This window comes from Miniopterus schreibersii, assembly GCF_964146895.1.
Source record: "Miniopterus schreibersii genome assembly, chromosome: 5".
Lineage (NCBI taxonomy): Eukaryota > Metazoa > Chordata > Mammalia > Chiroptera > Miniopteridae > Miniopterus > Miniopterus schreibersii.
In genome coordinates, this window is record NC_138106.1 from 49,382,606 (window position 1) to 49,406,671 (window position 24,066).

The 24,066-nt window shown below is 38.1% G+C and overlaps 2 protein-coding genes across 4 annotated transcripts in view; one reads left to right on the forward strand and one right to left on the reverse strand.

The window, feature by feature from the left end:
* The window catches only part of GTF2E1 (general transcription factor IIE subunit 1), a 39,584-nt gene extending 21,719 nt beyond the window's left edge, over nucleotides 1-17,865 (reverse strand). The window contains exons 1-3 of one of the 3 annotated variants that reach the window (XM_081138703.1): nucleotides 17,762-17,865; nucleotides 14,074-14,148; nucleotides 11,470-11,942 (exon numbers count right to left, since the gene is read on the reverse strand). In XM_081138703.1, the coding sequence (XP_080994829.1) occupies nucleotides 11,470-11,917 (448 nt within the window). In that variant the 5' untranslated portion in view covers nucleotides 11,918-11,942; nucleotides 14,074-14,148; nucleotides 17,762-17,865. Of the gene's footprint in view, nucleotides 1-11,469; nucleotides 11,971-14,073; nucleotides 14,149-17,761 lie in introns of all 3 variants that reach the window. The other 2 variants (XM_081138701.1, XM_081138702.1) reach the window with 2 other exon arrangements.
* Nucleotides 17,836-24,066, forward strand: part of RABL3 (RAB, member of RAS oncogene family like 3) — a 34,637-nt gene continuing 28,406 nt past the window's right edge. The window contains exons 1-2 of the mRNA XM_081138704.1: nucleotides 17,836-18,093; nucleotides 22,678-22,769. Coding sequence (XP_080994830.1) covers nucleotides 18,048-18,093; nucleotides 22,678-22,769 — 138 coding nt within the window. The 5' untranslated portion in view covers nucleotides 17,836-18,047. The remainder of the gene's footprint in view (nucleotides 18,094-22,677; nucleotides 22,770-24,066) is intronic.

A 24,066-nucleotide genomic window follows, 5' to 3' on the forward strand; every position in this document is an offset into this window, starting at 1 on the left:
ATATTTCAAGTAACTTCCTAGCACCATACATAGTTATTACAATATTATTGACTATACTCCCTATACTGTACTTTACATCCCTGTGACTATTTTTTAACCGCCAATTTGTACTTGTTGATCCCTTCATTGTTTTCACCCAATCCCCCAATTATGACACCCCCCAATCTGGCAATCCTCAGTTTGTTCTCTGTATCTATGAGCTTCTGTTTTGTTTGTTTTTTGTTCTTTAGAGTCTGCATATAAGTGAAATCATAAGGTATTTGTCTTTCTCTGTCTGACTTACTTCACTTAGCATAATATCCCCTAGGTCCATCCATGCTGTCGCAAGTGGTAAGATTTCATTCTTTTTTATGGACGAGTAATATTCCATTGTATATATGTACCACCACTTTTTTATCCACTCATCTATTGATGGGCACTTGGGTTGCTTCCATATCTTGGCTATTGTAAATAACACTGCAATGAACATAGGGGTGTATATCTTTTTTAGAATTAGTGTTTTGGATTTCCTCAGATATATACCCAGAAGTGGAATTGCTGGGTCATACGGCAGTTCCATTTTTAATTTTATGAGGAACCGCCATACCGTTTCCCATAGTGGCTGTATCAATCTGCATTCCTACCAACAGTGCATGAGGGCTCCCCTTTCTCCACATCCTTGTGAACACTTGTTGTTTGTTGATTTATTGATAACAACCACTCTGAGAGGTGTGCGGTGATATCTCATTGTGGTTTTAATTTGCCTTTCACTGATGATAGTGATGTTGAGTACCTTTTCATATATGAGGAATCTATTTTTATAACATTGAATAGTAAGCAAACTTGCCCTTTGCTCTGGAAACAATATCTGTATCCTCCAAGGCTGCTCACTATATAAATGTCCTTGAAAAAGGTAGTCCAGAAAAAGGGCAGTCAGACAGTACCTCTACTTGCAAGACATACATAATATGTGAGAGACCCATGGGGAACTGTCTCCCAATTATTACCATGTAGGGCAAATAATACAAGATGAAAAGCTGTCCTGATATCTCTGAATCCTATGTTTATTATAAAACACAAGTTGTAAACAAGATCCAGCCTGTCAAAAGCCAGGTCTAAGAAGAAAAATAAGAAATTCTACATTTTTATGGAAAATGACTTAAGACTAGCTTAACATACCAGCAGCGTTTTTATAAATTTCACTAAACATTAAAAAATGCAAATAAGCTTTCCTCAAATCAGAGGTGGGGGTGAGGAACTTAGCACATACTATATACAAAGTACCATTCTAGCCCTGACTTGTGTGGCTCAGTGGTGAGAGCATTGGTCTCTGCACCGAAGGGTCGAGGGTTTGATTCCCGGTCAAGGGCACATAACTGGGTTGCAGGTTTGATCCCTGGCCCCAGTTAGGGTGTGTGTGGCAGGCAACCAGTCACTGTGTCTCTCACATCAATGTTTCTCTCTCTCCCCCACCACTCCTTTACACTCTAAAAAAATCAATGGGAAAAAATATCCCTGGGTGAGGATTAACAACAACAAAGAAAACAACAACAACATGCCCGGCCAGCGTGGCTCAGCAGTTGAGCACTGACCTAGGATCCAGGAGATCGCAGTTAGATTCCCGGTCAGGGCACATGCCTGGGTTGCAGGCTAGATCCCCAGCAGGCGGCGTGCAGGAGGCAGCCGATCAAGGACTCTCTCTCATCATTGATGTTTCTATCTCTTTCTCCCTCTCCCTTCCTCTCTTTGAAATCAATAAAATTTAAAAAATAAAACAAAAGAACCCATCAACACAAAGTACCATTCTACTGAGTGAATAGTAGACCACAAACAGAATCTGTCATTAAGAAACTTAAAAGTTTAGTAGAGATGAAAGGTATCTGGAGGTAAACATGATCTGGGATCAGTGCAAAAATAAAGCACAAAAATATTTTGTAGTTAAAAGAAGGAATATGACTTCTAGCTGAGGGCACTAAGGAAGGTTCATGGACAAAGTGTGGCGTTTGAACTAGATGTCAAAAGAAAAGTAGTTGATAGAGATCAAGGAAAGGGGGAAGAGAACAGGCCATTCTAGATCATCATAAGAGAAGTAGATAGTTGAAAATAATGCTAACCTGCAAATTCAGTCTACTAAGAATATAATTATTTAAAAGAATGGTAAAAACAACAACAAACAAACAAAAACCCCACACCAGAATTAACAGGATAACCTACGGTGGCCATAAGTGGGTCTTGAATGCCAAGCTTCATTTTTATTTTATTCTTTAGTAACAGAAAAGTGATTGAAAGATTTTGGGAAAGAACATGAGGTCATCAAAACTAATACTTATAAACAGTGATCTGCCTTAGTGGCTTGAGGCGGTCTTCCAATAAGCCAGTTCTTAACTGAGTGTTTCATGAAAATCACCAGTGAAATTTTTAATTAATACCCAGGCTCCACCCCAGAGATGCTGATTCAATAGGTCTGGAGCGGGGCCCAGGAATGTAAATTTTAAAAGTTCCACAAGGAATTCTAATGCATACCTTGGTGGAGAGCTGCTGTTAAGTAATCACTATGATAAATATCCCCACTCTTCTTGTAACTGGATCACTTTGCACTAAGTAGTGTGCACAGAATATACTACTCAAGCATGAGAGAAGAAACAAATTGAAGCTCATAGCTCTTTGTCATCTTTCCCTTACCACACATAAAACCAAGGAGGCAAAAACTGGAAACAGTAAATCCAAGCCAAGAAGAATATGCAAGATAGATCCAAGAACATGGCAGCAGGGAGAAAATGCACGGTACAAAGATTCTTTAGGCGAAGCTTTACAAATGACAGGATTAATGGGGGGAGGGGACGGAGAGTTCCATGATAACACATTTGTTTGATTATCTACATTCACAAACCACAAAAGAATCAAGAAGGCTACATCACAAATATTTTCACATGTTCATCATAGTCAAGTCTATGTCAATAGTATTATCAAAATCTAACATATGAGGGAATAAAGATTCAGAAAGGTTAAGTTTACTAGGTCATAGCTTAAAAACAAAAATCACTGAGCCTAGCTTCAAAATACAAATCTTTCTGATTCAATAATTTATTAATTATTGTATTACTTTCCATACAAACAACTGTAAACCTACTTTTGCCCAACCTGTATATAGGAAACTCAGGGATAGCCTCTCTGAAACAGCAATGAGTGAGTGAAGACTTAAAGGACCAATCATAAGGACATTTGGGCAAGAGGAAACAGCATGTAAAAAGGCAAGTAAAGTGAAGGTGCGCCTAGTGCATGCAAGACACAAAAGATGGTCAGTGAGGCTGTTGTGGAGTGAACATGGGAGAGGGTAGTAGAAATGAAGCCTCAAAATGAGAGGTGAGGGTAGATAAAAGACCTTATAAGTTCTGTTAAGTACTCTGACATTTCTGAGAAGGCTTTGGAGGGTTTTGAAAAAAAGAGTGACATAACTTGATGTGCTTCTTAGAAGGGTCACTGGCTGCTGTGACAAATAGTCCATATGAGCAGCAAGAGAGAAAGCAAGGAGACTAGCTAAGAGAGTAGTGCAAAATCTAAGCATGAGATAATGGCTTACATAACTTCTGGACAATCCTGTAAGAAAAACTTTAAATAAACTTACCCTCAGTCAAAAAGCTTCCAGGAAAAACAATAAAACAGAAGAGTAACAGTTCCATGTTAAAAGCAAGTAACTAGGACCATATCTCTTAGGATTTTAGTGAGATAAAGAGAAAACTATAAAACTTCAAGACATATCACTAACCATGGGATTTTTACCACATTGTAAAAATCCAAACACCATATTTACCTTAGGAAGCATATATGGACATTGCTTCCCCTCCCACTGAATATTTTATAGACTGCATATATATGGGGAAAAGGAATGAACTGGGGAGCTTAGGAAAATAAGATTGTCAAAAACTGTGAATATCACTCTCCACTATGCCACAACATGTTTCTGAAGATGGCATAATTAAACAGAGCATAGTTTCTATGTGAACACTACTATAACCATGAGTTTCAATTCCTAACCAAGACTTTCAAATTAACCAAATGTGACTAACATCATCTTCTAAGAGCAGGGATAAAACAACCCCAAGCCTCTTTGTACTTTTAAAATGACAACTATTCTCCATCAAAGGGTGTCAGGAAATTACAGTTGAGAGAAACCATATATGGTACAGAATAGACTGAACTTAACATTTTATGCATGCTAAAAACAGCCTAGAACAATTAACAAATTTGCCACAGGTAATAGTTACTAACATAGCCCAAGACTAGAAGTCAGGGCTCTGTAATCCTAATTCTGTACACTGTCATTTTACTGTCTTATAACAACTGCTTTAAAAAAGAAAAAAGAAAAAAGAACCTGCTGGAAACCACATGTTAACTGAATATACTGACTATGCAAAAGAACGCAATATAAGTGCTCTTAAAAAACCCTGACAATACTATCAGAAGTTAACCGAACATTAATAACCATAAGCTGTTATAACAACAAAATAGTTAATTAAGAATCACTTTACTTTCTTGGATTTCAAAAGGACTTTGGGAAAGGGTAGGGGACAGCTGGTGTTGAGGTTGGGGATATAAGGTGAAAGGACTGGAAGGCTAAGTAAAACTTAATGATTGTTAACACATTGAAAGGTAGTGAGAGTAGGGACTGGGTTGAATGGGAGAACACAGAGAGGAAAAACTAGGTTTGCCATTTTATTCTATATAGTTTTCTAAATTTATATTACTTACGTATTTTTAGAAGAAAGAAAACAAATATTATTCTGAATCCTCCAAAAGCACTCACCTCCCTCTTAACTAATATGAAGAAGTTATGTAGTCATTCTTGGGCTATTCTTTGAAAGTATTATCAAGTCCTTTGTTGTACCTTTCATAACTCAAAATGTTCAGGCATACATATATTAAAATGCTAATTTCAAAAAGTTACCTTTTACTCTAATTTCTAAACTTTATTTAACAAAACAATTCTTCAGTCTAATTGGGTGAGAGGAAATGTATAGAAAAAGGAATTGCTATTATAAAATAGTAACAGACATAATAAGTACATAGTTATATATTTATATTATTTTACCTATAATAAAAAGGAATTTTAAAAATCACTCATTAACAAGTCACTGCAGAACATCTAACACTATAAAATACTCATTTGCATTCAAAAGAAAAAAAAAAGCAGGTCTAATGTATTTGGGGGAGGCTGTATTTTTAAATTCAGAAGATCTCAAATATATTAATGATGTACACAGTAAAACCCCACCCCCCAAAACTCAATTTATCCATGAAATTAGCTTCTGTTCTTCCTTAAATGGACACATCTATATTTGGTCTAATCATGCATCATTCCTAGATTCTGTAATTTTTCTTACAAAAGGGAAAAATGTACTATGCCTGGGAGGGAAAACAATATACTGAAGTCTAGTACTTGGGTGAATAGTAAAGCTAACAATAAATTCCATAAGTTAGGCCTAAATTAAATTCATCTCAACATGCAGTGAGCAGGCAAAAAGTCTGTGGTTTTGATATGACTATTTGACAGACAATAATCGATAGAATATTGTATGCCAGGATCAACTCTTCACAAATAAATTAGCTCCTATGTAATCAGCATCAAATTATAAAAAAGAAAACGCAAATAACTTTTTTTTAAAGAGCTCTCAAATCTTCAAGAGCAAGCACAGCAATTAAAAAAAAATAAAAAATCAGACCTACATGGGTTTTATTGTGTGTGTGTGTTTTCGGGGGGGGGAGACTAGGGGGGGAAGGTGGGGGGGGACACTTGTTCCTTACTTTCTTCCCATACTTTTTTTTAACTTGTTCTAATAATCACCCCCTTCCCCCCAAATCCATACCTCTGAGCTTTCCAGTATAATTTTCTAATGAACCTATCCTGGACAAGATTCCAACTCAGCAACTGAGCAAAATAATCCTAGATTTCTTTTTGTATTTGTGTTTTTAGCATTTTAGGAATTGAAAACATTGCTTTTATAAGACATCTCCTGTCCTAAGTAGAAAGAGATGAAGATAAGAAAAAGTAGCCTGCTGTATGAAGGTAAACATTAATAAGACTTTTAAAAAGTCTCACTAATATAGGACTCTAACAGTCTAAAAATGTCAGGTTAAGGGAATTGAAGAGGAATTTTAATCAGGAAACTGATCTGTCTATAAACCAAAAAGCTTTGCCTGCAGTCACAAGGCACGAAGGGACTCATGATTTAACCCCAAATTTATACATGAATATCCCAAGTAGATATGAAGTTTACTTTAATATTCCGAGTGACTCAGGACTAACCACTAGAATTACAACAATTTCCATTATTGGCTATTTTTAAGACCTTTATTAGATACCTATTTTAAGAGTTATTAAAGACTTCTTTTACACTAATTCCAAAAATCTACCTGTCTTGAAGTCATTTTCATGGAGCTAACCCAAACAAGCTGAATCTCCATGAAAGCTATCATATTCTTCCCTCATATTCAATCTAAAACATCCTAGAAATAAATATTGCCCTAGGTTTATTTACTACTTTGTAAGAGTACTCCAAACCCTGGAGTACGACATAGGCATGTGTATGTACACCCACACACAACTTGATGAACTGGACTAGATAAAATAATCTCTAAATTCTTATTCCTAAGATCTTATTAAATATACACTTATTTCTTTTTAAAAAATTTAACTTATTTCAAAGTTTATTTAAAATGGGATTCCTAGGTCTCTCGGTGATTTCAGTAAAAGGAGCTCCCAAACTGTCTATAATTCAAACACCTAAGCTGTACAACTATATTCTTTCGTCGAATATTCCCACCGCTGAGAATTGTTAAGAAAAAATTAGAACAGGAATAAAATGGTTTCTGTACTAGGAAAAAATAGATAAAATCAAAGTGCTGAAAGTGTGTATAAAGAAAAATGGGGGGTAAAATCATACCTATTAAAACATTTTTTGAACACTCAATAGAAATGAGAGAGTTTGGTACATTAAAGAACCAAGAGATCGCAAACTAATTTTGGCTGTGATTATAATTATAGGTAATATGTAAAAGCTAGTGGGTTTTGGGGTAACATTTTCTCTTCACAATTATCTCTGGCCTTATGGCTGCATAATTTTTAAATTAAAAATGGAAAATAAAAAGCCATTTCCATATCATCTAGCCGTAACATCTGAAAATACAATCTCCCCTTCCCTTTTGTTCCCAGGAAGCATGTTTCTGAATTTAACTTAGAAGTGCCATTAACCAAATCACCCATGGCTGAGGTGGCTAAAGTAGAAATATTAAGTCTATTTCCATGGACAGAAAACTTGCTAAATCTAAAAACATGCATTTATGAACCACAAGACGCTACTTTGCTGATCTGAGGAATTTCGTGTCATGTTGTCTTTGTTTTGATTACTTAAAACCTTGATATTTCAGGAAGTAAAACAGCTAGTTTTGCCTGATTAAGTTTCTGAAACCAGGGACTAGTGGGCAAAGGCTAAGCAATTCCATTTTAATGAAATAAAATATCTATACCTACTGTAATAGAAAAACCTCAGTCTTTCTCCTTTCTACGTAGGGAAAAACCCAGCTCTCTATCTGTGTTTCTTCCTTGTTTGTCTCCTTTACTACTCACACATTACACTTCACTTCTGACACTTCTGGTCATCAAATGTGTGGAAGTTTTACCCCACACCAAGCAATTCTCTGTACTTGCAGCTGTGTGTCCTACCAGTCAACTCAATTCTGACACTGTCTACCTAGAGGCAGCATCAGATTCTACAGGTTAAGGGCTCAGTCCCACAAGACTGCTCCCACTGCCCCCACTTCAGAAACCTGTTGCAAGCCCAGTTATCACCTGTGCTTTTGACCAACTGGCTGCAGATCAGACGTTCCAATCCTCCCCACACACCCCTAGGGTTCAATTAATTTGCTAAAGCTGCTCCAGAATTCAGTAAAACACTTACCTATGTTTACCAGTTTATTACAGGATGTAACAAAGGATACAGATGAATATTTAGATGGAAGAGCTGTGTAGGCAAGGTATGTGGGATGGGCTCAGAGCTTCCATGCCCTGTCCAGGTGTGCCACATTCCCAGCACCTCCATGTGTTCACCAACTCGGAGGCTCTCCAAACCTCATACTTTGGGGATTTTATGGAGGCTTCATCACGTAGGCATAATGGATTATTAACTCCATTTTCAGCCCTTCTCCCATCTCATGAGAAGGGGGAACAGGGCTTAAAATTCCAAGCTTCTCATCTGGGAGCCCACCAGAGTTGCCTCATTAGAACAAAAGACATTCCTATCACCCAGGAAATTACAAGGGTTTCTTTTCAGGAGCCCTGTGTCAGGAACTGGGGTGAAAGAACAAATAGCACAAAAGATGCACCTAGTGCTCTTAACACTTATAAAATTACAAGGGTTTTAGGAGATCTGTCCAAGAAACTGGGCAGAGACCAATATATATTTTCTATTATCTCACACATACAGCCATCAAACATTTGGAGAGAATTCAACCCAAGAACACCAAAGGCAAAATCTAAATGGAAAGTATGGAGAGACCTTACAATCTTTAGAGAAAAGAGAGGTAAAGTAGAGAAAAGCTGTAAACTGAAGTAGAAGATTTCTGGCGTATGTGTGAATTAGCCTGGATAAAATAATTCTTGTTGGACTCAGAGTTTCCTGAGCCCAGAATTTCCAGATGCTCATCTAGGAGTCACTACCCTTTGTCCAGTGGCAGGGAGCTGTCCATACATTTGAGTTAAGAACTTTTTATCAGGGAAGCAGTCAAGTCTAGAAGGCTTCAAATCTAATTCCTGAATGCCCTGTATTTGACAATATAACAGTTCAACCTAATAACTGTTGAGGTGGGAATGGAAATAACCCATCAGGTATCTCCATCATTTGATGAGAAAAATCACCAATCTCCAACAACAACCAGGAAATAGAATAGCTTTATATAAGTCTGGGCTTAGAATGAAAACTGTAATCTATCAACTTAAACAGAACATAAGTATTATAATATTACAGCAGAAACAGTCCCCCCCCTCCTCCTCTGATACACATAACAAATGTTTACTTCCCATCTTCTTCAAAATGAGCGGGATGGGAATGAATACTGAGCAAAACAGGAAGGGAGCAGAGAGAAAAAGACTGAAATTTCTAAAGGGAACGTACAGACCACAGGACGGCGTCATGTTAATAGTGAAAAACAAAACAAAACTGACAGGCAGGCTGGGTCCTAGTATCACCCAAACAGCACATTCTCTCCTGAAAGGGAACTCCAAAGGAAAAGCCAAATTATAATCAAAAGGCCAGTACATTCTTCAGGACACCATCTCGAGTGATGCTAAGGTAAAATGACTCACTTTTGCTTTCCTTGAACCCCTTTTTCCCACCTTCATATTAAAAAGTCTTTGTTCAGAATGGCAGTAAAACAACTATTTCAGTTTTAGCTCTTTCATAAAGTGTTTTCATGCTCCCTACCCTATCTCAACTTCCTGATTCAAATAACTTTGACTATATATTTGGGTGTTAGGTTATCTTGTCCTCAGGCCACCCACCTGTAGATAACATAACAATCAGCTTCAATTAGACACCAACCTTAGGTGAAATTCAAAGAGCATCATGGGTCAATCTCCTAAATACTAATACATAAGTAGTGGAGTAACTTCCTTTTAGAAAGCTTCATGAAATTAAATAAGAATAAAATGATGAATAAATATAGTAGAAACACATTACTTCAGATTACCCTCTCTGAGGAACTGGATAACACCTTCTACTGCAGTCAAGAGTGATGAAGATGACGACTGTAACACCAACATCTAAAGAAAATCACAAAACTAAAACCCAGAGCTCCTTTAAGAAATTGGTTAGAGTAGCCCTGGTCAGGTGACAACTGATTGGAGCATCGTCTCGTACACCAAAAGGTTGCGGTTTGATTCCCACTCAGGGCATATACCTAGGTTGTGAGTTTGATCCCCAGTTGGGGTGCATACAGGAGGCAACTGATTGATGTTTCTCTCTCACATCAGTGTTCCTCCCTCCCTTCCCCTCTCTCTCTCTCCCTTTCTCCCTCTCTCTAGAAATCAATAAAAACATATCCTCGGGTGAGGGGAAAAAAACCTGTCAGAGTGTATAGCAAAAATCACAAGATTTTCCTAGTCTATTTTGAAAGAGCTCCAGATATATTCTACAACTTTCCTCTATGGCACACACAAGCAATTCTCATGCTTAGGATGGTTAAGATTTTCTTATAACCAAGATCCTTCCCGTTCGAAGTAAACAAAATAAACATTTAACACAAATGGGAATTCTTTAAGTGACTTTTCATCCAAATGACTGCTTCACATAAATAAGGGGGAAAAATCATAGGCTAGCTCTTCTTGTTAATCATCTTAACTGATACTGAGATTCCAATTTTTTTAAATGTAAAATACAGAACATAAACAAAAATTAGAAAATTAAACATGTACACAAATATGTAATTTTTTTCCAATAAAAATGTCACATGTAAAAGTTTAAATTACATTTTTGATAGTTTTTTAAAAGGCAGACCTATGAACTTTTAAAAAAGTAACCTATACTCCTGAATTCAGCCATAACAAAGGGACAACCTAACTTAACAGCATTGACTCTTTCTATAGATTTTTACTTCCTGAAAATAAGAACAAATTGACCTATGAAAAATTAGCAAAACTATAGTCTCTTTACCAGTTTACAAATGACAATACAAAATAACTATATAGCACTTTAAAGTTTTCCATGTTAATGTTAGACATATTGCATTTTTGGAAAATGTTGTTTTGTAAATTCTGGTTCATAAAAAAGATCCTTAACTAAAGTATTAATATGAAGCAAATTACATATCTTATTGACAATTTTCTTCTACTAACTAATGCTTAAGAGATTAAATATCTATCCACTTGTTAACTTGGAAAGGGTGCCCCTCTTATTTCATTTGCTTAACTGTTATCTTTTAGGTCTCAGCTGTTACTCAAGCTCTTCCAGAGGCCTTTCCAGATTAAATGCCCTAGCTATGTACTCCTGATAGCACTTTACACTTCCACTAACATCACATTTATATACACTGTATTGTGACTGTCTGGCAGTGACTGGCACCAGTAGGTGCTCAAATATTTGTTGAATGAACAAGTCAAAAGTAATGTCAGAAGAGTCTCAAAGCGGTATAAAAGTCAACCCTTCAATTAGGCTGTGGCTGCAAATAAGGGGTGGAGGTGGGAACAGAGGTAGGAAGGCCATGGGTGGAGGAGTGCACTCCCTTGTGAAGGAGAAAGGCTTTGCAAGTGTTTCTAAAGGAGAATGACAGTCAAACAGGACAGTAAGACTAAGAAAGACCATTGGTGTTTACACCAACCCATTCACTTTTATAATGACATACATGATTGGTTTAAAAATTAGATGAATCAGTTTAAGAAAAAGGATACATAGTTTATTTTTAAATGTTACTTAAAAGATTCATAAACTGAAAAAGTCTCACCTGTCCTGGGATCAAAGAGCTGATTAGCTTCTAAATCTGTAAAAGTATTAGAACAGACAGGACATTTGAAGGAAGCCCGGTTGGTGGAATCTCTCTCATCAGTTTCAATCCTCCTTCTCATGTGGTCCAATTTATATTTTACCACATTAACAAGAGTACGATAATTGATAAAGTAGTAGTTATGGCGAGTTGTTTTCCCATCCGCAGCAGTCTCTACTCTCATTCTGCATTTGATGAACTTGTCTCCCTTTAAGTTATTCAAAACTGAACGAAGTTGCTTCCGATCAAATTTGAGCAGCTCCAACATATCTTCCTCTTTCACACAAGGGTTCCGGATCAAGATGTCCAAGGCCAAAGCATGCTCAATGCCATAGAAACCCCGGATCACATACTTGGCTAACCTCTTCAATGATGCAGGAACCTCAGTGAGGACATCTGGGTCTGCCATCTTTAGCAAACCACCTTTAAATGTACTGAATTCAGAAAAATAGAGAAGATTACCTAGGCATAATAAGGACATAGTAATCATTTTAAATATAGAATAATCAACCCATCAGGTAGCTATCACTACTCTCAAAGTGCCATAAAGACACTGAAAGCATTGTTTTATAACTTATAATGCCTAAGCATTTAACAGAGAACAAGATTTTGCTCTAGAGTACACAAAAGATTACACCTAGAAAGCCTGACATGCCCTGGTCAGTGTGGCTCAGTGATTAGAGCACTGGCCTGAGCACCAAAGGGTCACAGGTTCAATCCCCGGTCAAGGGCACCTACCTGGGTTGCAGGTTCAATCCTGCCCTGGTGGGGGCTCATGTGAGAGGCAACCAATCGATGTCTCGCTCTCACATCGATGTTTCTCTCTCTCTTCTCCACCTCCCTCCTCCCTTCCACTCTCTCTAAAAAGCAATGAAAAAATATATATCCTCAGGCGAGGATTAAAAAAAAAAATTAAAAAACAAAAAAACGACATATTTCTTAAATGTCAATTTTCATGATCTACAGTGTGCTTGATTCAAAAATTAACTTATGCCCTGGCCAGTTTGGCTCAGTAGTTAAGAGTGCTGGCCCACGGACCGAAGAATCATGGGTTCCCCGGTCAAGGGCACGTACCTTGGTTGCAGGCTTGATCCCAGGCGGGTCGGAAAGCATGCAGGCCACCAATCAATGTCTCTCTCTCACATCAATGTTTCTGTTTCTCTCTCACCCTTCCCCCCCCATTCTCTCTAAGAAAACTCGGGTGAGAATTAACAAAAAAAGTATTACTTATAGCAATGATATATCAAGCCCACTTTATTTCAGAGAGAAACACAAAAAAAGTAAATGAAGTCTCACTATTCTTAATGCTACAGATCAGTGATTTTCAACCTTTTTCATCTCATGGCACACATAAACTAATTACTAAAATTCTGCAGCACACCAAAAATATACTTTTGCTGATCTGACCAAAAAAGGTGTAATTTTGATTCATTCACACAGAACAGCTATTGTTGCATTGGCTGTTGTCATATTTTTATCTGACAATCTAAGGGAAAAGAGGCCGGTGCCCTTGACTAAATAGTCAGATATTGCACGTTTTAAAAATTCTTGTAGCACACCATTTGAAAATCACTGCTATAGATAGATCTTTGGGAATGCTGGAAACACCCGAGAAACCTAGCAGTTAACATATCCTTAGAGTGTCTATTTCTTCAGTAAAATTTTTCTACCAAGATTGCCCTTGCTGGTGTGACTCAGTTGGAGCACCCTCCTGTGCATCAAAGGGTCTCAGGTTCAATTCTTGGTTGGGGCACATACCCAGGTTGCAGGTTTGTTCCCATAGATCCCAGGTTAGGGTGGGTACAGGAGGCAACCGACGGATGCATATGAATGTTTTTTTCTCTCTCCCTCTCTCTTCCTCTCTCTGTAAAATCAATAAAAACATATCCTCGGGAGTGAGGATAAATAATAAAATAAATAATTTTCTACCAACAGAATCTAGAAAGTTTTACATAGTCATGCTTTCACAATAAAATCACAACAAAGCAATAAACACATAAGCAATCACCAATTGGGGTGTTTGCAAAATTAATGTTATAAATATGAAAGTAATTAACACTTAGATCCAGCAGCTTTACCAACTTTGCAAAGTTAAATCTGATGACCAATTAAGTAAATATCGTATAGTCCCTTAAAAAAAAAAAAAAAAGCAAGTCCAAAATACCCTTAAATACTGGATCACTTGCAGAACAAAGCAATTGTATCCAATTCTTATGTCATGACCCAGAAAGCTGTCTTTTAAAAGCATGGCATAGGCTAGATTTTCATGCGATTGTTAAAAAAAGCATGGGCTTTAGAATTCAGAGTTAGACAGCCTGTGTTTTACTAGCTGTGTGATCCTGAGCAAATCCCTTAAACCACAAGTCATACATTACTCTCTGAGAAATAACAATATCAACTATCTCAATGAGGTTGTTGTGATGAATAAATGAGAAGTAATGTGCTTAGGAAGCACTAATTAATAAGAATAGCTTCCATATCACCCTGGCTGGTGTGGCTCAGTTGGTTGAGCATTGTCCCATGCACTGAAAGGTTACTGGTTCAATTCCTGGTCAGGGCACATACTCAGGTTGCAGAATTCTGTCAGGGTGTGTGCAGGAGGTAACCACTCGCTGTTTCTCCCTCTCTCTTCCCGTCTCTCTAAAAAAAAAAAAAAAAAACAATAAAAAAAAATTTTTTTTAAAATAGCTTTCATATTGATTTAATATATCCCAAAGTAAAAATGGTCAGGCTATCCAGACTACATCAAATAAAATTCCCTACACCATTGGGAAATTTTCAACAGACATCCCATTGAATTATTTCAATAGGGAATCATATTCTGTTATTAACACTATTTTTTACTGAACCTTTTATTTAAAATCAGTGGTTAGCATTTAACATCTCCTTATATAAGAAATAAGAAATATTTTTATATCCACAGTACTATACGAAAAAGATATTCCTAAATAACCAATCTATACACATTTTGGAGACAGAGGGGCAGAATATTATGCCCTACATGTAATAAAGGGAAAAAAAGGAAAGTTAGTTATAATAAAATATATATTTCATATTGTAAACACTCAGGCATGCCTATACAACAGATAACAAAATAGCACCTAGATCCAAACCTGTGGTCCTACAGCCTTCCTGTTACCCCAAGGCTCAAGGGTGCCAAGGAAGTGCTGGGTTCAACACCAAAGTAGCATCACAGCACACCACCAGGTGCATTTTGTTCAAAGTAGCATCACAGCACACTACCAGGTGCATTTTGTTCTCCTTTTCAATGTGGTCGATACATTGTACTTGAATCCAGTTTTGTTTTTCTTTGTTACATGCTCAAAGGTTGGCAGAATACAAAATATGGTTTCAGAAACATCCAACAGGCCAAAGAATGGCAGACAAATGTCAAAATAAGCTACTTTTCCAACTTTACTTCCTACTATTGTATTCCCCTCCCTGACCTCCCACCGCATACTCCATTCTCAACCCTGACTGTAAAGTAAACTCAACTAGGGAGCATTTAAAAGTACCCACGTGGGCCCCAACCCCAGAGATTGTTTCAGCTGGTCTGGGAGGGTCAGATTAAGCATCATCTTATTTTAAAAGCTCTTTAGGTGATTCCAATGAACAGAAGTCCCTGACCACTGCTTCAGACAAATCTGGTGACTGGCTATGACATATCCTGCCAATGCACACCCTACATTCATTTGGAGGACCGTGTCACTTACTTAGCCTGTTTCCATTGCCTGAAACAACTTAGGGGGTCCTAGAGATTTGAACAAGGCAGTGACATGAGAACTCTGCAGTCCAATAGCTTTGGGTTTTGAATCCCAGTTCCACCATTTCTTAGCCTGGGGCCCTGAAAATTCTCAGTCTGTTTCCTCCTGCATAAAAAGTGATTAACAGTTCCTTCCTCATAGAGTTGATGTATGGATTAAATGAGATAATCCATGTAAAATATGCTGCTTACAGAGATGGCATCATAAGAGTCCCATTAAGTACTGGTATTCATAAGAACTCCTATTTAGAAAAGTGACTCTTACAATATGAGGAATGGACTGAGGTAAGTGAAAATGGACACACTGTGTAAGTATAAGGAGCTATCAAACTTAAACTAAGAAAGAGAGCAAAAAATTGCAAGAGAACGGGATGAAACTTATTACAGAAACAAAATTCAAAAGACTCAATAATACATTGGAAATGGAGTAAAAAAATTAGAAAAATTTTAAATAGTTATTTTTTTTTTAAATAAATGTTTTATTGTGGCAAAATACACATAACAAAATTTACCAATTAACCATTTCTAAGTATACAGTTTAGTGATATTAAATACATTCATAATGTTGTATAACTATCACCACCATCCACCTCCATAACTCTTCTCACCTTGTAAAATTGAAAAGCTATACCCATTAAACAAGCATGTTGTTAATACAATTAGATAGAGCTATTTGTTTTAAGCCAGTGTAACTAGGAAAAGTACTACTATGAAAAATAAGTTAACAACTGAAGAGGAACAGGTTTGGAAGAAACGAGGCATTCACTTTTAGTTGCTTGTTTTTGAGGAAATCCTACAGAATATTCTGTGAAGATGTCCAGCAGGTAGCTGAACGGATGAAACTGGAGCTCAGGAAAGAACTCATGCCACCTAGTTCAAATTTCTACATTCTAAAATCGTCCTTTGTGGCCACTGCCTTCTCTATCACTTCTACTTCCCCACATATGCTGAATCTCCTACTCGGTCTCTGGATTTCTTAAATTATTTAGATCACAGGTCCCAAATTGGCAGCCTCTGCCACATTGTCCGACCAAAAGAATGTCTTAATTTTCTTAGTTGTCAACATCTAAAAATAGTGGGATTTCACATAAATCTCAATTTTCAGCTCCTCCTGAAATTTGAAAATATCTGAGGAAAAGTAAGACCAGGTTCCCAGATGGAAAAAACAAGCTAAAAAGCAGCTGTCACTTTTAAACAGGGAAAGAGCTTGGCTGGCTGGTCTCTGGAAATGTTTAAGTGTGTGACCTCTCAGGGCAAGCCCTTTTCTTCTTTTTTGCCTCAAAGTCTCAGTCCCTCCCAGTCTCACCTATCTCTCTACCCAGCACAGATCCCCAAAGATCGTTTTTGAATCATATGTACTCTAATCACACAAATACTGAAGAACTACTGTGCACCAGGCACAGAGCTGGAGAAACAAAGTTGAAATGAATGAACTCTCTGCACTATCTACCCTGTGGGTCCTATCTCCAGGCACACTGGGCGGCTCTTAATTCCATCAGCCACACACGCCTTCCCCACTTTCAGGCCTTTGTACATGCTGTTCTCTCTGCCCAAACTCTCTTCTCCTAATCATCCTTCACATCTCAACTGCCATTTCCTCAGAGACCTTTGCAGATTCCCCTTAAGGGCTTAGTATGACTCCCCCTTTCACAAGTTCCCCTGGCTCTTTCCCAACCTTCCCTGTTGCAGTGAATAGACATGTACTTCTCCGTACCCATCTCTGAGAACAGGGACATCGTGTTCACCACTGACTTTCCAGAATCCAGCACAGCTAGTCAAGTACTTTCAAAAAAATTTCCAACAGATCGCCTAAGCACGTGTTCTTCCCACATGCCCACCCTGCCAGCTTCCCCACAGTTTACTTCCTCCACTGCCGCTTCACCAGTAGAAAAAGACAGGCTACTGGAAACCCTCTTCTTAAACTTCAACTGGTTTTAAGCAGGAAGCAACAGGATCAAGTCTGCAATTTTAAAAGATAATGCTGGCTGCAGGGTATAAAATAAATGGAGAAAGGAGAGGATGCGGGGGTTTCCAGTTTATTAATCCAGTGGATTACTGCAGTATCCTACTATGCCAGTTCTATAAGAATCTGGATCTGACACGTTTAACGGCGGTTTCCTCAGCTACCATATTTCATGGTACTGTGCACGCCTTCATACGTAAGAAAGCTGCAAACCGCAGCGAAACCTTTGGACCCAGCTGCCCTCCGCGAGCCCGGTTCGGTCATGTTCACTCCTCCCTACACTGCGAGACCCCCAAGGCCCTCGGATTCGGCCAGCTGAGCCCAGGGGCCACACTCGGTGGAGCCAAGCCGGTCCTACCAGAGGTCGCACGCGGGCCGCTCCAGGGTCAATGGGTCTTTGGAGGACCAAGTCAAGAGAGGAGTTTAGAAGAAGAGGGTGGCTAAGAGAGGAGCGAGAAGGAGGAGAAACCCTGAAATGCGACTCCGGGCCAGGGAACCCAGAACAAGGAACAGGGAACAAGCTTTACCAAGGCGAATCCTCGAACACTGGCACTACAGCTTCCCTCTGCGCCTCAACTACCGGCTCAAACGAGCCTCGCCACTCCTGCGACAAAGAAAACGCCTTATTACTGCGACCGGCTTTGGGAACCACCCGCTACGTTTCACCGGGCCGGCCAATCAGCGCAGTGAAGCCGGCAATGAAGAGAGTCACACTCTGATTGGCCAATGAAATGGAAGGCTCTGCCCTCCACGCCCAGCTCTGATTGGCCTACGATCCGGAACAGGCGTTAACCCCAGGAAGGCGGTGGCAAGATGGCGTCCCTGGATCGGGTGAAGGTACTGGTGTTGGGAGACTCAGGTGAGCGGTTTAACCCACTTCTTGGGCTCCCGACACTTTTGTATTATCCGATAACGACTACTCCCTCCCCACCCACTAACTGGCTACGGGCGGAGGCTGAAATCCCGCTCAAGGCCTAAAGACTACACTTCCCAGAGGACTTTGCTCTGTTTGACGAAGCGGCGGCCTCGCGCGGGTTGGGGGCGCAGAGTCGCGGTCCCTCCGCCTCCGCAGCTACCTACGTCGGTTTCCTTGACGATCGTAACCTAGCGCGTACTGTCAATTCCTTTGTTTTAAAAGATATGCAGACCTTGAGTATTCTGTTGCGCGCGGTGCTAAGGAAACAGAAGTTAGGACCGACCGTGCCTTTAAGAGATTTTGTTTCTTAAGGAAGTCAAACGTGCACTAAGAAAAATGGCACTGTTCTGAGTGCTTTGCATATATTAAGTCATTTAATCCGGAAATCAGCCCTATTACCCCATTTTACAGAAGAGAAAAGTGTGGCTGAGAGATGTAACTGACAGAACCGATTTGAACCCAGAGTCCACATACTTAAACACTAAGTTATTTTATGAAATGAAATATTGGATGGTAATCCTGTTTTACTCTCAACTGGGCTTGATTTCTTTGTTCTCTTTGATCTTAATTGAAAACCTATTACGTGCTAGATTGTAAGAAATAGAGAAATTAAGATAAGGGCCATATTATGCAATAACTTAGACTTAATGCTGAACCCAGTTTAATTCTAGTTTTAAAATTCTTTTGACACCTTGGACATTTGAGAGCTGGAATTGGAAGTCTGCATTTCCCCCTCCTGCCTCACTATCCTCCCTCTTACCACACCTCCACTCCTATGCTCCTTAGGAACTTGGAATAAATGCTAACCTTGTATTTCATAGTTGTTTGTGCTTTTCTGGAGTTCACCTTTGAAATGTGTGTTATGAGCAAAGACATTGTGCCAGATGCTTGGAGGTGAAGAGGACATACCTCAGACAGCTTGAAAACCACCCTTACAGAACTGAGCAACATTGTTGGGGAAAGAAGGCGGTCAAAACCTTTTCACCTTGCCTGAAGATTATTTACATTATAAAATATTTTACAGAGAGAGCTATTTAAAATTCCCTTAAGAAAGTTGCATTATGAAATTATATGAACATAATACATTTATGTCAACTCCAGTTCTTTAGCTTGAAGTGGTGCTGAAGTTAATGTAATAAAATCACTCAGTTTTACAGATAAAGTAATGCTACTTTAAAGGGATTTGGCAAGAGTAGCATCAAGTAGAATTTAGAACTGGAATACAGAGCTAACACAGTTTCATGATATTTGAAGTGGGTGTCTCTCTTTTATAATTCCCTTTTCTATTGCCCCTAACAATCTCTTCATGTTAGATATTGTTGGAACTAGTAGACTCCCCCCCCAAAACAACAACAACAACAACAACACTTAAGTATGTGCTACAGAGCAGGCACTGTATTAGGTGCTGGGGTTATAACTGGAATTAGTGCATTACATAACAGGGTTGAATTGGCTGCTGCATTAAAAGTGGGAAAGTGACCAGGCAATTAGTAAGCTTTATTTTGTTTGTTTGTTCGTTATAGTTTAGTTGTAAAACAAAAGACAGTCATGTCCACCAGGAAAGTAATTGATCTTGTTTCACATTCAGATGTTAGGCTATATGTGCAGTCAGTTATTGCCTTTTTATCAGTTCCCTTTTAACAGTGACTTGCTGTCAGACAGGTTATAATATACAGTACTTCTTACACTTCATCTGCCTTTGCATTCTAACTTCAAAGTTTACTTTTTAATAAAGGCTTATTTCCCTTGTGAAATTTGGAGGGTTTCACAAATACATAAAGGAATGACTTGGGACTTAGAGATTAGAGATTTATTTTGTATCCCATAGAGATATTTGATAACTTCGTAAAGAATCCTGAAAGTCTCCCTAACATGCACATACTGACTTCTTTGTTCTTTCAGAGATAAGGAATGAGCTTAATACATTACCAACAACCATTTGCAGCTGGTATTTATTGAATTCTATTGGGCCTTTTACCTCTCAGCAAATCAATGCATTTTTAAATCTAATTTAGTTCTAATAGTGAAAACATAGAATCAGAACTTCCCAAAATTCTTAAAGAAATGAATAGTTAGCCGAGTCGGGCATGGCTCAGCTGTTGAGCACTAACCTAGGATCCAGGGGATCCAGGTTCCATTCCCTGTTGGGGCGTATGCCCAGATTGTGGGCTCAGTCCCCAGTTGGCGTGCAGGAGGCAGCTGATTGATGATGACTCATCATTGACGTTTCGACTCTCTCTCTCCCTCTCCCTTCTTCTCTCTGAATCAATGAAGATATATTAAAAAAAAAAAAAAAAGGGAGAAATGAATAGCTAGCCATTATTTCTGGTACTTCCATTCTTCCTATTGTTTAGAGTTCATCCAGTATTAGCTAATTCTTATCACCCAAAGTTAATTCATGGAGAGCTACACGTGTTACTGCATAAAAATACTTATTCTGATATAGAATTAAGCTTAACTAGAAGCTCAAGCCTTGCATCAAACTGATAACTAAATGCCTAGATATGTGCCTCCAACATAAACAATTAAATACTAGCACAAATATCAATAATATGCCCCCAAAATCATAGATGCAATGCAGTAAATACAAAGACAAAAGCTAAGTCTGAGCAACAAAAGTTTTAAATGTCTGTATGCAAAATAATAAAAAGAATAAAAGGGAAATCTGGGAAAATGTTTGGTTCAATTACATGAGGTGACTAATAAATCAAGAGGTCATGAAAACTTATAACACTAAGCAACTACATAACATTGTTGAGATGCAACAAGACTTGCAGGCTTCTGTGTATGGCTGGTGGCAGAGTGACCAGATGAAAGTTGTCAATATATATCAAGAACTTTAAATGTTCATTTCCTTTTACATATTAATTTCACTTCTGGGAAGTTATACTAAGGAAATAATTTTAATATTAAAAGTTTAAACAGAAATCTTTTCTTAGCATAGTGAAAAATTTAAAATACCCTAAATATCTAATAATGAGGAAATGGTTAAGTAAATTATTATGTCAGTGTTCTGAACTACAATGTAGGAGGTATTAAACATGTTTAGGAAGATTCTGTAATAACATGGATAATTTTAGTTGTTAAATAAATAATTAAGGACCTGTTCTGAGTATTTGGAGATTAAAGAAAAAAGATAAGTAAAACCCAGTCCCAGTCCTCAAAGAAATTAAAATTAAACAGAATGAATAATACATATAAACAAACAAGTGTAATAATGTGTTATAAGTGTTCTGTAGAAAAATGTCCAGGGTACAGTGGAGACGCAGAGGATGGTGGATAATGTGCTTAGTTCTACCTGTGTGGAGTCAGAAAAGACAATGACTAGAATGATGCTGAGTCTTGACAGGCTAATTCACCAGGCCAGTGGAGGGCAGGGGTGGGGGAGAATGGGTAGTGTATTCCAGACAGAACCAGATGTGTAAACAAAGGCTTATGATTTATTGTTTTTAAGTACACCATGTATATATTCACAATAACAATCTTATGGGAAAGATTATAGAAAAACCTGCTTATGGATTTAAACCTTCATATCAACGGTAGTGCTCTTCAGGTGTGTTTTTTTTTTTCCTTTTAAAAAATTCTTTGTGATTGTCTGTAAATATAACTTTACATAATAAAAAATAAACATAAATGATAGATTCATGCACAAAAGTGCACACAAAGAGATGGTCTAAGTTTTTGATACAGCAAATAATGCGGAAAGATTCACCAACCATGCTTGTCATAATGGCATAAAAAAGCTGTTAATTGAATAAGTGACTCCATCGATGTGTGGAGAGAACTCATTTTCTTTCCCCCTCACACAGAATGTCCTGAGCCCAGGAGAGCTAAAGGAAAGGAAAGTGCTGCCTTAAGGTAAAGGGCCATGATTAGAAGAGGGAGTAGAGTTGTTCTCTTTTAGCAAAGGGTAAAGCTGGGCCAAGTGGTTGGCTGCCTTTTAAAAATCACTGTATGGGAGAACTGGAGTGTGTAAATAAGGAATTGTGAAATGGGGAGTCCCTGCCACTGACAGCGTTCAAGCACAATCTGGAAGACCATCTGACAGGGTGCCATGGAACGGACCTCTCCACTGGTGATCAGGATAGAGGATTACCTCCAAGATCTGTTAAAATTCTACAATTCTAAAAAAGACTGAATAGATGAAATCATTCAAAAGGAAAGTGTTAGTTCATATGAAATTGCCCTAGAATAGTAGTTCTCAAAAGTGAGGCCCCTGGACCAGTAGCATCAGCATCACCAGGGAGTTTGTTAGAAGTCCAAAATCTTTGAGCTCCACAACAGACCTGCTGAATAGGAAACTGGGGACAGGACCCAGAATTCTGTGTTTTAACAAGCCCTCCTTATGTGAAATTTTAGAGGACACTTTTCTTGACCATCTATTAATAAAGCTTATTAAATGGTTGGTATGGTGTGAACACCCTTTAAACAAACATGCTGTTATTACTGCATATTCTCAGTTACACTTTTGCCATCATAGATTTCAGCATGTCTCTTACCTGACTAGAGTTCTTGTGTCTTTTACAGGTGTTGGGAAATCTTCACTAGTTCATCTTCTGTGCCAAAATCAAGTGCTGGGAAATCCATCATGGACTGTGGGCTGCTCAGTAGATGTCAGAGTATGTTTCCTATATTTCAGTTTTTTAGTAGTCATATTAAAAATAACTTGTTCAAAGTATGTAATCAAATTACAGTACTGTGGTCAAAATTAAGTAATGATAATAACTGGGCTTTATTAAGCACCTACTCTGTGCTGGATACTGTGCCAAATGCTTTACATGTGTTTGCTTATTTAATCTTTTTTAAACTGTGAGATACAGCTGCAGAAACTAAGGCACAGAGAAGCAAAGTAACTTGACCAAATTCACTCAGTGCTTAACAGACAGAGTCAAGATTTGATCCCTATTAGTCTGATTCTAGAGACTTCAGTTTTAATTGTTATGTAGAGTTCACTTTACATGCTCCTTGAATAATTCTGCCTAAGCCTTTGCACTAAGAAATACAACTTTGGGCTAGAAATAGTGCAAAGGCAAAAGCTTCTGGAGCCTTATGTTTAGGGTCACCTGTCCACCTCACATTTAGGAAACACAGGCACAGTGTCCACTGAATTAAGTATCTTTCCAGATATTGTTGGTGTTTGCTAATTCCAACTCCTCCGGTCCAAGTGTCTCTTCTGCTGGCATACCTTCTCCATTGAGTTGAGAAATAAATAGGGAAGGGATGGTAGTTAGCTAGATGGACAGTTATCTTCCTTTAGTTCTTTGACTGAATAAGTTCTATGACTTATTTTGCTGCTGGTTGGAAACCTTTCATCTGAAATCTTTGATGTATGTAGTTTTGCTAACCCACGTCTAGGTGTGGATTATTAGTCATTCTATTCAGAAGTCATACTCCTCATGGCTGTCTTCATTTTCAAAAGTTTTAGCCATGGTCTGTCTGCCGTCCTTCCCTCAGTCCTCTCCTTTTGAACTTCTATTAGACTTTTGTCCTCTGTCTTTTAAGTGCACTTTCAGGTTTTCTATTCTTTGTTTCTCCTCAGTTCATTCTGGATGGTGTACTCCTATCTTCCAGTTAACTAAGCATCTCTTCAACTAATCTGTCTAATCTGCTTTTAATATATCCACTCAGTTTTTCATTTAATAACTGTAGTTTTTAGATATTTTTTTGATTCTTTTACAAATGCCGAAAGTTTCAGAATATCCTAAGCTTTCATTACGGTTTTACTTTCATATTTTAATCATTTTTAAACATACTATTTTATGGTTTCTTTTGGAATGTTCTATTTTTTCTGCGTGGGTGGTTGGTATCCTACTTGCTGTATATGCTGACTCTACTTCATGAAAATGTATCTTTTTGTATGGTTTGTAATTTTTTGAAGATCACATTTCCTCTTCCCTGTGGAAGAACTGTGTGCTG